The sequence below is a fragment of the Gymnogyps californianus genome, chromosome 3 (assembly GCF_018139145.2).
Source record: "Gymnogyps californianus isolate 813 chromosome 3, ASM1813914v2, whole genome shotgun sequence".
Lineage (NCBI taxonomy): Eukaryota > Metazoa > Chordata > Aves > Accipitriformes > Cathartidae > Gymnogyps > Gymnogyps californianus.
This window is the reverse complement of record NC_059473.1, coordinates 127,021,294-127,036,206: the sequence shown is the minus strand read 5'-3', so window position 1 is coordinate 127,036,206 and position 14,913 is coordinate 127,021,294. Positions and strand designations below refer to the sequence as shown.

Here is a 14,913-nt window from a genome sequence, read left to right as displayed (position 1 = left end):
CAGCCGTGCACAGTGCACGGGTGCTGGGGCACACAGCCCGCACAGCCGTGCACAGGGTGCTGGTGGACACACAGCCACAGACAGCCTGTGCACAGGGTGCTGGGGACACACGGCCCACAGACAGCCGTGCACACCCCCCCCCCGCACGAGCGCCCAGGGACACACAACCCCACAGGCAGCCGCGCAGTGGGGACATCGCCCATCGATAAACACCGGAGGACACCGGAGGTGCCGGGCGGGCGCTGCAGCCAAGCACAACAGTTTGCAGCTGCAGGGCTGCGGCCGCGGGCGTTGCTGATGGCAGCGCAGCTCAGGACCAGCGTTCAGGTCGCCGGCCCCGGCCAACACCCACGTCCCATGAAAGGGCCCATTGACGGTGGGGAGGAGGGAGGCCCGGCGGCGTCGAGTCTGCAGGGCGAGACGGGGTCCCCCCAGCTCCTCGCCCCCCGCCCTGCCCACGGGGGCCTCCTGGACTCCTGGCTTCTCCCCTCTGGCTCTGCCAGGGGCAGCTGCTGGGGGGGGAAGCGAAGAAAACTAGTCGCTGCACTGTGCCTCAGTTTCCCCATCAGTCCCAGGGTGGTTCACCCCCCCTCGCCAGGCTCTGGGCCAGCTCGCACGCCAGGTCCCTAAAGAGGTGGGATGCTGGGGAGAGTTTGGGGTGGCATTAGCTGGAGCCACCCCATGTTCAGGTCAGCCCAAGCTGAGAGAGGACACGAGCACGAAGAGGATGCACAGCCCACCATCCTCTTCCTCCCAGCAAGGAACTGGGGGCTGACAACAGCCTGGACCCCCTCCCCAGCCCCAACCCCGCACCCTCAGGACCCAGAGGGAAGGGTGGGAAGCACATAGAATAAGTTTAAGTGCATTATTGGGACTTGCCCTTGGAGCAGGGTAGGTTTTTCCTCCTGTAATAATTCAGTAATTCTCCGAGGAGACTGTTAAGAGTTCAGTTCGTTAAGGCGCTCTTCCCTTTTGCCTATTCCCCCCCCCCAAAAAAATCCGCCCCTGCGCCAAGAGACATCCTCGCTTTGCACTGGGGAGAAGCAAGGCCGGAGGCGGAGGGGCTCTTCCCCCACCTCCTGCCCTGCTGAGGCTGCAGGCGAGGTTGCAGCAGCCAGAGATGCACCCCAAAACCGGACTTTGGTAGACTTGTGCTGTCCCCCCTCAGCACGGCCGTGCTCCGCATGGCTTTCTGCTGCCCGAGGGGACACTCCGCGGACCCTCGCAGCTCCCCTCCTTCTCAGAGGCGTGAGCACACCAGGTGACTCCCACCTAGCAGCACGTTTTACCAGCATGGTATGAATTTAATCGTGACATATATACAGGTGCTGCAAGGATTATCGCGACCGTTTCGTACAGACTTATCGACGAAACCTTACAGAGCGCTCGGGCAAGAGCTCTGGCCTGGACAGGCGTAGACGCTGCGCAAAACTCAACTCTTCTTCACAAAATTCTCTCTCCAGAGAAGGTTTCCAAGGAACAGCCCAGGCATCAAGCGTAATTTAAAACAAAAGACACCGTGAGGCTATTCTCATCCTGTGCTAAAGGCACATATCACAGCCAGCGGTCACGTGCTCGCGTAGGCTGCGACGACAGCCGAGCTCAGTCTTCATCATCTGTAGCTCTGTATTTTATGAGGAGCCACCAGATTTACTGCCGGCAAGGGCTGGGGAGGTCTGCAAAGCAGCTGTGAGCTTGTCCAAATTTACACCCCCCCCAATTTTAGAGGGATCCCCCAGCTTTGCTGACCTTCGCCAGCGTGAAGAGAAGAGTTACACAGTCGGCAGCGTCGCGTTCATGTCCATACCGAGTTAATGGCAACCGTTTCTGAGTCACTCCGCTGCCAGGACAGCGGTGAGACAGCGCGATTTGTTTTCTTTTCTTTAAACCTCGTTGGATTAAAAGCTACACCAATCCCTTCCCTAGAATAAATACCATTGTCTTTGTAGAACCGAAAGTCAATTCTGCTTCCTTCCACCCACGTCCCTGAAAAAGAGATGTATGTGCAGACGTATAGATCTTCTCCCTTCAGAAGTTGTCCATGGCACAGAGCTGGTTACGCTGCCGGGAGAACCAACCAGGTTCTGAAGAAATGGAGTCAGAGTTCACTTTTTTGGGTTTTTTTTGGCATTCTTAGCGATGGTGACATATTAAGACATCCCAAACCACCTCATGATTGAGAAAGGAGAGAGACTTTATTTACATAAAGTCATCTGAATCGTTGCCATCCTGTGGGAAGAAAGACAAAACAAGATCATTGTGCACATTAAAACGGAAAATGGTGAAATGGTGCATTCAGCAGGATTTCAGAATTGCCATTTATTCTGGTTTCCTGCCATTTCACTACAAACACCAAGAAATCAGACCAAACAGACGCCCAACAGCAGCTCTGGAGTGGGAACAGCCCTGTGTGAAGCTCTGCGTCGTGAAACAGCAGTTGCTATTTGCTGTCCCTGCGACGTATCGCTTCCCTGAAATTGCAGCCATCTGCTGTGACCTGGGAGGAACCAGAGCCCAGGCTCTCACCAGCAGCTTCGTGGACCATCCCCGTATCACAACCTGAGCTTCTTTCCAACTCAGGAGAAGGAAAGGAGTCTGGCATCATGGGGGGGGTCAGGTGCTGAGAGGAGGAGATCTCCTGCACAGCATTTCCACCGCGCCTCTCCCTGGCAAGTGTCACTGATCGGGCACAGCCTGCTTGTGCGTGTCAGGAGACGCTCATACTTCAACCCAGTTCAAGTTTCAAAGGGGATCTGCACGCCAACCAGGAGGAAAATCAAGAATTCTTGAAAACCGCACACTCCTCTAAGCAGTTAGTCAGGGACTAGGATGCAAAAGGTGGATTTTAAACCGAGGGTCACTCAGCGGAGCTCCAAGATCTGTTTGCCCGAGGTCCCACCAAGGAGGCAAAGCAGAGGCGCATCCAGTGCACACCAGGACCTCTTCTGAACTTCAGCCCCCAGCCCTCCTGTGATCCACCTCCTCATTTCCCTCCTCCTGGCCTGCGCTCCTCTCCGCTTTGGCTCCTTTTCCACCGTCAGACTGCAGCCGTGTCATACTGCTCCAGTCCCCGGGGCTGACACCTGCTTGCTCTCCGCAAGCACATCCCTTCAAGCTTCCTCTTCTGCCCCTCAGCACCTATATTCATCCCTCCCCAAACTGTTCTCCTTACACCTCCGGTTTATTTCTTGTTAAAAATGTCCATTTTCCCCCTCCCATGAAGTAACAAGGTGGCACATGCAGGTCATGGTTGCCATTAGGGAGACCTCCTCTGCTCACGAGCCAGGTTGTGCCCAAACAGCTCACAAGGAGAGTCAAGCCTGGTGTCCCACTTAAAGCTCTACCTGTTCTTTCACTTGGGTGGGAAGGGGACCGGGAGGACTTTGCACACATTTCCAGCAGCACAGGCTCCTCCTGGCTGACATAAAAGCAATAGGGCCCTCTCAGAAAGCGGAGGAAAGCGGCAATGTCCTTCACCGAGAAGGGGTGACGGAGATGTGCTCTGTCATGCAGGAGTCACCAAAACCAGACTGCAATGCGGGAGAGCGTACATCACGATCCCGCATTGAATTTCAGCTGTCTCTGAAAGGTTTCTGTGGGCAATCTTACCTGATTGGAGGACATGTTCTCAGCCTTCATTAATGACGAGTAGCTCCTGGAAGGGAAATTACATTATCTTGCATGATATGTTTTCAAAACCCACCAACAGAGAGGCGTTTTGATAAAACAGGACCAAGTACCAGAAAAACAAATTTTTTTCCGTTCTGAACTCAGATAGGCTGGACCAGTATTCGCTTATCTCATACTCTTTGGCTAACTAAAACAACCAGACAAAGCCCAGGCACTATGCAGACTCCTCCGTATTTTTGTTTTGGAACTACCAGCTAGATCATCCCAGGAGGCAGAAAATCCTTTCACTTGGGGGGATGGCCAAGAGGCAGCTCTGGGGCAAGGTTAAATAAGCAGGCAGGCCCCTTACTCTGTAGCACAGACGTGCCTGCCGGTGACTTCTCCTCAGGTCAGTTTGCTTCTCTAAGCTCTCCTTTCTGACCTCTACGTGTGTTGAATCACTCACGAAATCTCGGAGTTTTTCCAATTCCGGTTTCACTGTCATTTACAGATAAACACGGCTTACTAAAGCTTAAAAGCGAGCTTTTGGGGCCAGCCAGCAGATACAGCCAGTGCTGTATGGGGCCATCAGTACTAAGGAACAAGCTCACACATGCTGCGGCACGGACAGAAAGGTCAATATGACATTTCAAAACACCATCCCTCATTCTGTGTTTAAAGGAGCGTGCGACTGAGGATTTACACATGTTTTAGTTAACATCAGTGATGCAAGAGGAAGCTGAAGAACTCTAGCGAAGGCTCAGTGCTTTCCAAGGCTCACGCAAAGCTGGAAGCAATCGCTCCCATCCCAATGACAGAGAGCGACAAGCGGCTTGCCCGATTTCACCCCAGTTAGGGACACGTTTCAAAAGACACAGTCCTTTCTTTTAACAATGGTTTAACATCCAGGTTTATTTTAGGAGAAATGGGGAAAACGCATTTATTCTAAAGACAAAGGAAATCACTGGGCCGTGCAGACGTCTATGCCAGAGCAGGTCAGCTGAACACTGAGTAACGCCGGGCCGACTATTAAACAGAAACTGCTGACCCATGACTCTCTCCCAGCGCCGATGAAAACTGCAGAAGTTAGAAGCTGGCACTACAATTTATTACTTACCTAAGTTCTTCCAGCTCTTTCTTCTTCTTCATCTCTTCCTTTTCCTTCCGCTTCATCTCTTGGATCTGGGCTTTTTTCTCATTTCTCTCCTCTCTGTCCCGGGCTTCCTTCTCAGCGGCCAGGTCTGGGAAGCGCTCCACTTTTGTCTTCTCTAGCCGGTTCAGGATCTCATTCACCTTCTTCTCCACTGTCAGCATTTTCACCTTTGGAGTGCAAAAAACTGTGATCCTTTTAAAAAAATACTTTTATTCTGGCACTTTCTCAACGGAAAGAAAACACCCTATTTCCACTTTACACATGGCTGAATCCCACAAAAACAGATGCTAAGGAAAATCACTGCCACCGAGGCCTATTCAGCAGGTTGTGTAACAGCAAAAAGAGGCCCACTCCCAACACTCAGAAGCACATAGCTAATAAGCATAAGCATTGCTAAGTACATAAGCATTACTAATTTCGTTTCTTGGCACATGCCTCAACAAAGAGGCCAAGAGACAAGAACCAGTCTCTGCCAATTCCTGAAGAGGTGGCAGGAGGTCTCTGCAGACCGTTTTGGGAAGAGAAGCTCACGTGCTGCTTGTTGACTGCAGGGTTTTTAGCATTTCTTGCCCTGGTACAGACCTGTGTTAGACAAACAACTGCACCTCTAGAGAGCCTTCTCTCCCAGCAGCCAAGCTCCATAACTACAATTTAAGCGTAACATTATCTGCGGACACTAGGTCAGGCTCGGGAATAGCTTAGTACACTGGCTTGACCCTAAACCAAAGCTAAGCAGCTCTGCCTTTTAACAGGTTTAACAAATTCAGAGGCAGCACCAGGGTGAGACAGCTCTCGGAGCAGAGACAGACAGTAGAGCGAACACAGAGACAGACACCTCTGGGACCCCACACAGCCCTCCTCTGCACAGCAAGTTCAAGTCCTGAGCCCTTCCAGACGTGTGGTTACACTGCTGCCCGGGAGCCGATCCAAAGCAACTGCTCATATGCAGGCTCTTCGGCTGTAGTAAGAGACGATTTCAGCGGAGATAAATTCAAACGGATAGCACAGACTAACACGTGATACCATTCGGCATCAGCAAAGACTCGTCAGCTACACCGTGCTGCAGTTTGGAAACACACGCTGTACAGGCTACACTCTGCTACAGGCTGACACTCAACCACGGATTTTCAGGTGATGTTCAGGCAAGTCCAAACACGCTCCCGGGATCTCCCTTACACTTCAACAGTGGATGATTCCCTGGCTTTAGGGCAAATGTTGAAGACAATCCACCCAGCTCCTAACACAGAAACGTTACAGTCTGCCACCAGGTCACCGTCGCTGGCTTGCAGCAAATACTTACATCCTTCTGCCTGTGAAAGCCGATCTGCCCCACATCCATGTCTGCGGTCTTCTTCAGGTTAGTCCACGGCGTGTACACCACGTTGACGTTGTTCATCTTGCAACCTAGAAAGCAGGGGAGAAGGGAAACATTTCAATTCTCTCCCTGCTGAAAGAGGTCTTAAAAGTCTTCCGCGCACATGGAAACACTGGCAGTTATTCTTGTCACAAACATCACTAGCTAGGCAAGAAAGAAGAAAACAGAGAAGTCCTTCCAGTGTTACAGTGAAATGGAAGAACACCACGACATCATTTTCTGCAGTAACATGAGCGCTGCAGCAGTGTTAACCAACTCCAGATGGAGACCGTCTTTGCCAGAAGAGCGATTACTATGGAAGGGGGCCCCAAGGTGGTGTTACAGAAGAGACTGCAAGGCCTCCTTGGCTCAGACAGCGATATGGAGGCACAAACAGGAATTTCAGAGACTTAAAATTCCTCCTTACGGAAGTGTAACGGGCAGCCCCAGCAGCTGCAAGCAACATCTGCTTCCCGTAAGACCCGCAGGCACAGGCTTAACAGAGAGCACCACAGCAGAAACGTCACAAACGTTTGATCCAAAAAAAACCCCCACACGCTCGTGTGGACCAGAAACACTCGCCACAAAATGATCTCCCGGGAATCAGTATTACCTTGAATGCTATTCGCCTTCACTAGATGGGCACAGTCTATCAAAACTTCTTTAGGAATGTCATCCACCGTCTGCCCCTGTGACAGAGCAAGGCAACGTGAGCGGCTTGTGGCGGGGGGCTGTAGGGACCGATGAGCACACGAAAGCCAGGGAGCAGGGCGTGATGCTCTGCAAACACAGCCAGGACCTCCACATTCCACGTTTTACAAGACTGGAGTCTTCCGTGGCATTTATAAGGAGAGGCTCGAAGCACCACAAGCAATTTGCATCCTGCTTTTCTCAAAGGTATTCTCCCCGTTTTAAGGGGGTGATGGTTCCTAGATGCACGCTTGGTGTCAAGCCAGAAATCAATTGTTCTGTTGGGCCACGTTAAAATTCCTGCTCCTCTCCATGTTATTTGGTAACGGAGGCTGTAAATTCAGTCTCCCCACAGTGGTGGTTACCTGCACTCTTAGGGAGCCCTGCAGACTCTGCACGTGAGCAAAGGTGGTCTTGTGCGCAGGAATCACTGCAGAATGGGTGCATGCAGCTCTCATGCGGGTGAATATTAATGTTTTTAAATATACGTGTCACAGGATTACCTTGTGTAACCGAAGGTACACATGCGCGGAAGAGAGTTTATCCACATGAAACCTACAGAACAAAAAAAGCACGTTTAACAGAGGATAAGAGATGGTGATGTGTTCTGAAAGATTTGCTTCCTAACAAGTGACAAAATGGCCACTCCGTGGACAACAAAAGTATAGAAATGTTCACGATATACACATTTAAAAGCAGGCAAGGGAGTCAGAGCCTATCCTTCAAGAAACAACAGTCCTCTTGATGGGGGACTGAAAAAATAAAAACCCTTTCCCTCTCCCTTTTCTTCTTTTAAATGCTATACTCCATGCAGACAACACTCACAGGATGAGCCTACGCATGTGGTGTTTTGGTCTGTCTATTTATTCTTCAGAGAAACAGCAAACTCGTGACCTCTGCAGCAGGCACTGCTAGTTACACCACTTACATGACTGGTCTCAATGTCACAGAGCAAAAAACCCCCCCAAATTTCTCACTGGTCAGTACTAATGGTCCATGAAACCCAGTGCTCTGCTTCCAACAGTGGGAACAGGCGATGCTGCCTGGGAAGTGCACTGGATCTAGTGGTTTCAGTGGGCACCAGTCCCAATAGCAAACACCAGTTCTGCATTCACTTCATTCACTGTCTCCAAGATTTCATAAGCCTCGATCACCCTCCTCAGCCCTCTCTCCACCAGACTGAAGAGTGCTCTCCACTCCAGTCCCTCCTTACAGCACAGCTCTTCATCTCCTTGATGGCTCCAGCTGCCCTTCTCCAGACCTCTTCTAACTTGACTGTGTTTTTACCATGATCCCCTATTTTTTAAGCCCTGTCCTGATCAACGCTCACTCCAACCCTGCAAACTTCCAAGGACAGAGGAGGGGGGAACTGATCTCATGTCACCTCCCAACTTTTCTTTCCATCACTTTCTTTTTAATATAACAGGACTTTTCCCTTCCTGCTGCAAGACAGAAAACGCTCCAGCACCAACACACGAGCTCTCACTTGTACCTCCTGAGCCTCCTACCCCAATTCCACTGGACCCCTCTTAAGCAGAAGTAAGTCTAAAAGGTGCCAGACACCGTTAGGAAAACAATTCTCAGGAGGCCTCTGCAAGAGGACCTATGCTATTTTGTTGAGATGGCACTAGGATACAAAAAAATCAACATGGGTGATGCTGGTGTGAGCTACAAGATAGGAAAGAGATGGGGAAAGATGACTTCCATGGTTCAGGCAATTTGAGGATGAATTTCAAGGTCACTCCTAAATAACAGTGTAGGCATACCTTAAATTACGTAGTGATAGGACAAACATGAGACAGCAAATGAATGTGATACTGCTACAACAGTGTGTTATTCAGTTGAAGTACAATCTCTTCTGCTAGAAAAGAAAAAAATATTCCCTTGCCAGTTAGCTGACTGCTGACAAAACATCCTCTACGGAGCACGTTAGCTACTACCTAGTCAAGCTTCAGTTCTATCAAGATGCCTCAGCTCATCCTGGCAAAGGCCACCTTGAAGAGTGAGAAGGAGCACAATCCACATGGTGATTCTTGCTAGAAACTGTTAGCAAAGGAGAGGGCAGCAACTGCGCTACATCTGGTCTGTGCAATAGTGCCTGAAAGCAAGCCAACTCCTTCATAAACATCTCACAAACCTTACCAGTCTGAAAACTTTGTGGACTAATCCAGCCAGCAAAGATGCCACCAACTGCTGCTAGCAGGATTGGGAACTTCCCTTCCCTTGTTTTTCTCTTCCGATGAGATCTTACGAGCCAATATCAACCCACGCATGTCAGAGCGTTTCCTTTTGCCTGCCTGGCCACAGCTCTAGCAGGTCTGCTTAGAGCAGACACAGCTTTCACCCGGCAGGAATCAAAATATCAAACTCCCATGCTCCTGCTCACCGACCCCAACTCCTGAGACAGCGACGGCTGTTTTACAGGCCAGGCCAGTGCATGCCCACAGCGCACAGAGGGGTGACACAAAGCGCGCACAGAGGGGTGACACGAAGCACACACAGAGGAAGAGGCACTGGGAGACAACAGACAGTTTTCTCTAGGCACAGCATTTACTGGTGCTCCGAAAACTTCTGGCTCCATCCCCAGGCCCCATCTGACTGCTCCATGCTTTCACACGTTTGTGCTTCTGCTCTCCCTCTCCTCTGTTAGCCTTTTGTTTCTGCTGGTTTCACTTGTCAGTGCACGGAGATATTCAGAAGCTGCTACTCTTGCTTGACTCAGGAGGTGCTCTCTCTCACAAATACCAAGCTGCCCTTCTCATTTAACTCTGCCCATTGCCCAAACGCAGTAAGAGCAACAGCAAGCTAGCACCTATATTCTGAAACACAAATATCCGTGTATGGAGTTATCCAGGTTATTGCTACTCCAGCAGCTCCATGCACAGATAAACCCCAAAAAGCTTGACAAAGGGGCCAGCTCTTATGATGAACAAAGCGGGGGGTCGAGAGGAGATGCAGGGGAACGAATTCAGAATCAACGGGGTCCCAACAGCCGCACCCAGGTCTGCTGCAATCCACCTCCACCCTGGGATTGCATTTAAACTGCTACGTGGCCTTGGAAAAAAGAGACTCTACAGCGCCTGTGGAAGCGAGAGGGTTGTTACGATCATTAGACTCGGCTGCATAATGAAAAGGCAATTTGTTTCAGTGAATTTCAGTACCTACCAGATATCTTCAGGCCAGCCATACTTTATTAGGTCTTCATCTGTAGGAATAAAAGTATCGATGAGCAAAGCCCAGGACCTCATCAACAACAAATCCAACTACCTGACAAGAGCAGGAATCCTCCGCTATTGGTCAGCCACTGCACGGCGACTGAGCAGAAACAGAAAAGGGCTTTAACGCTGCATCTGCCTGCTCCAGGTATGGCAGGAACAGGTATGCCAGGAACGCCTCCATCACATAATTTTGAAATTTTAAAGTGAAAATATGTTTCTTCAAGTATCAATCTAATGGGGGGAGACTTTCAGGGCAAGTCTTCAAAAGAGCCACACTAACACTTTTCCCTTGGAGTGAGACACTCCGTTTCACGTCAACTACTGATGTGGAAACAGGAGGCACAGCAGAACCGTAACCTTCGACGTGAGGGAGAGGACAGGAAACCTACGGAGTACGAATGCTCAGCGGAGAGGGGAAAAATACAGACTGAGCAGGGAAATGGAAGGTTGGTTTGCAAAAGTTATCAAACACAACCTGAAAAACAGTATTTTTCTCTAGACAGATTTTTTTTTTCCTCAGTTAATTTAGTTTTCACTTGTATTTGAAGGCAGTTACTCTGCCTAGAGGATTTACAAGATTTATTTATCCTAACTAAAAGTAACACAGTGGATTTCAGAGGGGTAAGTCAGAATCACTTGCAAGGGTGGACAAGTTTTCAAACAATATATTGAATTAACACATACAAAGACATCCTTTCAAAATGACCTAAAATCCCCACAAATCTAAATCTAAGCCGTTAAGCATCATGACATTAATGTACTTACTTTCGTACTTATCTTTTCCCATGTAAATGGTGTAAACGGAAGGAACAACTGAGGGATAGAAAGAGGAAAACAAATCAAAAGGGGTTTGGACAAACTGCAAGGAATGACAAACACACCAGTCTTGGTCATAGAAATCAGAATGAAAACCATCCAACCCACTTCCCTTCTGAGGGTGAAAGGAAGATTGTTTCATGTTTCCTCCAGATTTCGTCCCAAATGCTTCAAAGGACTTTGGAAAGTGGCGTCTCCACTGCTGTCCATGGAAGATTATCCAGCAAGGAAGAGATTTCTGGGCAAAACACCCTCAACATCCAAGTGGTTCAGACTGTATCTGTGTAATTGTATAATCTGTTCAATTAAGCACATGTCTGTGAGCCAGAAAGGCTGACATCATATTTACAGTCTGGGATTAACTCTCTGTGTGGCCTTGAGTGAAACAGCTCGTCTGCCTGGCCCTTGCTTCCCCAAAGTACCAGAAACTCAATGTGAACCTCTCCCAGGTGGCCTGGGAGGATTAAAATTCGCAAGACAACGGAAAGACCAAAGTTCCATAAACTCGTTTGTCTCATCTGTGCCCTTTTTGGGACACTTAAAACAATGTCCTTCTCTTCTTTAGGGCTCATTCCATCAGGCAGTAAAGACACTGCCAATTCTGGGAAACCAAACAAGTGTCCCTTCAGTGTCTCGACCAAAAGCCAGCACAGCTGGGAGACGGACACAGAGCAGTAAGAGGGTGCTACAGTCAGGGGAGTCCTGTTGCAGAAACCACTGAGCAGCCTACTTTAAAAAAAAAACCTGCTCTGCTCTTGTACACGGCAGCAGGGAAATCCCAATTTCACAGCAACACTACCAGATTGTCACGTTTCTAGCCCCTACAATTTTTAACAATTAGCGTGTGCGTGAGCAAACGCTGCAGCCATAGCTACAAGCCTCAGCGCTGCACTGAAATTTAGCTCTTCTTCACGAGGACCTACAGCACCTGCGCGCTTCAGCACGAAGAATTACTGAGAGCGGGTTTTCAGCAGGCGGCTTCACGCCGTAACAGCCAGTGGCTGAAACAACCTGCTGCAGCAACACAGATTTGCATTTTTCATATACTGGTGCAGAACAAATAGAATTCACAGCGGGATTTCTAAAGTCGCTCACTGATGAGTGCACAAATGAAGGTCTAAGAGCAAACAAATGAAAGGCAGGTGACCAAACCTGCCTCCAAAAAGCATCTTTTGAAAATATGATGTCTAACCTGGTATTTTTAAAGTCACTAAAACAGTAGACACACTTCACTTATGTGCTACAGCTCTGGCAGTGCAAAGACTTGGATCCCAAAATGCTTACTGACCCAGTCCTTTCTGAGGGTATTTTTATTAGAAATCCAACATCGCTAGCACAAAGCTCAGACAACACTTTTCAATTTAGCAGTGAGGTAATAAGAAATGAAAATTCGAAAACATGAAAGGATTATGCATCTGTGGGAGTTAAAGATTGGAAAAAATCCACCCTGGACACATAGGAGAGTCTAGAGAATGTGAGATCATCGTGACTACAGGCACTACACGTAGGCGTAAAATTAAATGCTCAAAAATAAAGTTGCATTAGTGATGGTTCTGGGAAAATGAAGCCCATCCTGCCAAAACAGTGGGGGAACACTAACATAACCATAAAGGAGATTACTTAAAACCCATATGATTTAATGCACATTAGTAACAGTGCAACACGTTTTAGGCAAACTGCAATAGTCTTCTTATTGTAGACCTCTCCCTGGCAGCAAAACTGATTATACCATGCCAGAAACCCTTTGCAGAACTATAATTTAAAAACAAAGGAGATTTTTCACATCATTAGCAGAGTTAACTGCAGCTTGTCTGCTCCTAATACCCCCCAAGTTTCCCTACATGTCTGCCAGGCACTGTACCAGGCTCTTTTCTCTCCACTAAAAGGGTCACGTCCAGGAAAGTCTCTGAACTTCTCGCTAGCAGCCTGCTGAGCAGCAGAAAATGTTTCCATCTGAGTGTCAGGTTAAGTGACCAAGACAGCCAGTGGATCTGTTCACTGGGTATATAAAGGGCCTGACTTTCCACAACAGAGGGGAAAAAAGTTTTTAAACAAATCCCAAGAACAAATTTGCTTAAGAAAAATTCACAAGACTATTAAATCTTGCCTTGTCCAAGCAGCCAGACATTCAAATTCTTCTCATTAAGGAACTTCACCTCTAGAACTGAGGAAAACGAGGCTATAAAATACTAGTTTGTGGATACAGTGGGTAAGGGGTAAAAACCACATTGAAACTTTCACAAGCAGGTTATACACCGGTGAGGTGACTGGGGGCAAACCAAAAAGGACTATTCCTGTACTATCCTCCGTATCATCAGCTCACATTGCATCACACCACAGACTTCTCATGCTTCAGAAGTGGCCAACCTTTTCATATGGGCAAACAAAAGAGATCTGTCTACATTAAAGGAAAAATAATGAGACAATTTATGCATTATGCCTTCCCTCAGACTCCTGACAGCAGTACACTTGAGAAAGCTTTCAGAAGACACTCACCGGTACTGCTGCTCATTCAAGGCTGTGAGCAACCACTCCGAGAGGCTCCTCAGCCCAGGGAACCCCTTAGCTCCTGAAATGACCTCTAGCTGTAGCCGATTTCGGCCCAAACCGGGTCCTTTACACTCAGTCCGGCCCAGGGGCTCGCAAAAAGCACCGATAGGACTAAAGTGGGTGCTCAGAGAGTAGGGGCAGGAGGACGTGCCGTTACCGGACGGCCCCGCTCATCGAGGAACGGGGCAGGGGCGCGGCCCAGCGCTCCCCTCACAGCGGCGGGACCCGGACCTTCACAGGCGCTCCCCCCCCCCCGCCCCGCGTGGGCGCTAAGGCCTCTAGCCGCTCTCCCCTCACTCACTCACCGTTGGAGGTGAAGTAAAACACCATGGCGGCGGCTCCTCAGCCCGCCCGGCCCGGGGCTCCACACGGCTGCCGCTCTCCCGCTCCAGCAGTGCCTGGCGACCGGGGCGGGGGGGGAGGGAGCACGGCGCATGCGCATGGAGCAATCCCGCATGCGCAGTACAGTGCGAACGCTATTTCCCTCCCCATACGCATGCGCCACCTCTCCGGGCGGTGAAGCCGCAAAGAGCATTGCGCGTGCGCAAAACTCCCCGGAAGCGACGGCACGGGGAGTCTTGCACATGCGCCTTACGCCCCAGCAGTGCTGGCACTCCGAGTTGCGCATGCGCAACGCTGCGGTGCGCCCCCTCGCCCTGTGCTCATGCGCAAAGCTGCTCCAGCTTGAGGCGGGGGGGTGAGGGCGCTGAGGGCCTGTCGGCGCAGTTTATTTATTTTATTTTATTTTATTGTTTCTGGATACGCGTAAGTGGCCCTCGGAGTATGCCTGGGGTCCACGGGAGGGCCTCAGCGAGGAACCTCCATGGAGCTGCCGCCGCCCTGTGGCCCCTCACAGGCCCCCCTCAGGCCGCAGCGGCCTCCCCGAGAGGTGTCGCCGCCGGCATTTTCCGAGGCTCCGGATCGAAGGCAAAGCGCAGGGAAGCGGTATCGCTCGCCGAAGAGGGAGAAAGGGAGTGCCACCCAGTGGAAGAAGGTGGTCCTCTCCTCGCCGGGGTTTCACTGAGGGAAGCGGTTTTTATCAAGGAGCACAGGCCACGAGCAGAGGCCGAGGGCGGAGTTTCAGATCAGTTTACCCCTTTAGCGGGTGAGAGACAGGATCCGCTGCGGTTGGATTCACAGCAGACTCTGTCGCCCAGGGCAATGGAAGCGCTTCGCAGCCATCCTCGCTGGTGATGGCCCGTTTAAAAGCCAAAGCACTGCTGGGCAGCCACCAACCGGCCCCTTCCCCTTTGCAAACGCCTCTCGATTCCCCCCATCCATTCACATACTCAAGTGCCCCCCAGCTTGAGCCTCCCGCTGTGCGGCGCACGGACTACAACTCCCATCAGCCCCCGCGCGCCCCCCCCCCCGCGCGGAGGCTGCGCTGCGCTCGTGAGGCACGCTGGGAGTTGTAGTCTCTTTGGGGTGGGTGGGGGTGTGTGTGGCGAGCTCTGCCACCTGATTGGCCGGAAAGCGAGCAGGGCGGGTGCAAAGCGGCGCGCCGCAGCTAGGCCAATGGCGAT

General features: G+C 50.4%; 1 protein-coding gene across 1 annotated transcript; it reads right to left on the bottom strand.

The window, feature by feature from the left end:
- Positions 1-1,279: 1,279 nt before the first annotated feature.
- On the bottom strand, positions 1,280-13,778 carry CCDC25 (coiled-coil domain containing 25). Its single transcript, XM_050895137.1, has 9 exons — positions 13,696-13,778; positions 10,790-10,837; positions 9,972-10,011; positions 7,310-7,361; positions 6,730-6,805; positions 6,063-6,166; positions 4,727-4,929; positions 3,610-3,655; positions 1,280-2,229 (listed from the first exon to the last, which is right to left on the bottom strand). The coding sequence occupies exons 1-9, from the start codon at positions 13,718-13,720 to the stop codon at positions 2,200-2,202; spliced, it is 624 nt and encodes a 207-aa protein (XP_050751094.1). The 5' UTR covers positions 13,721-13,778; the 3' UTR covers positions 1,280-2,199.
- Between the last annotated feature and the right edge of the window lie 1,135 nt (positions 13,779-14,913).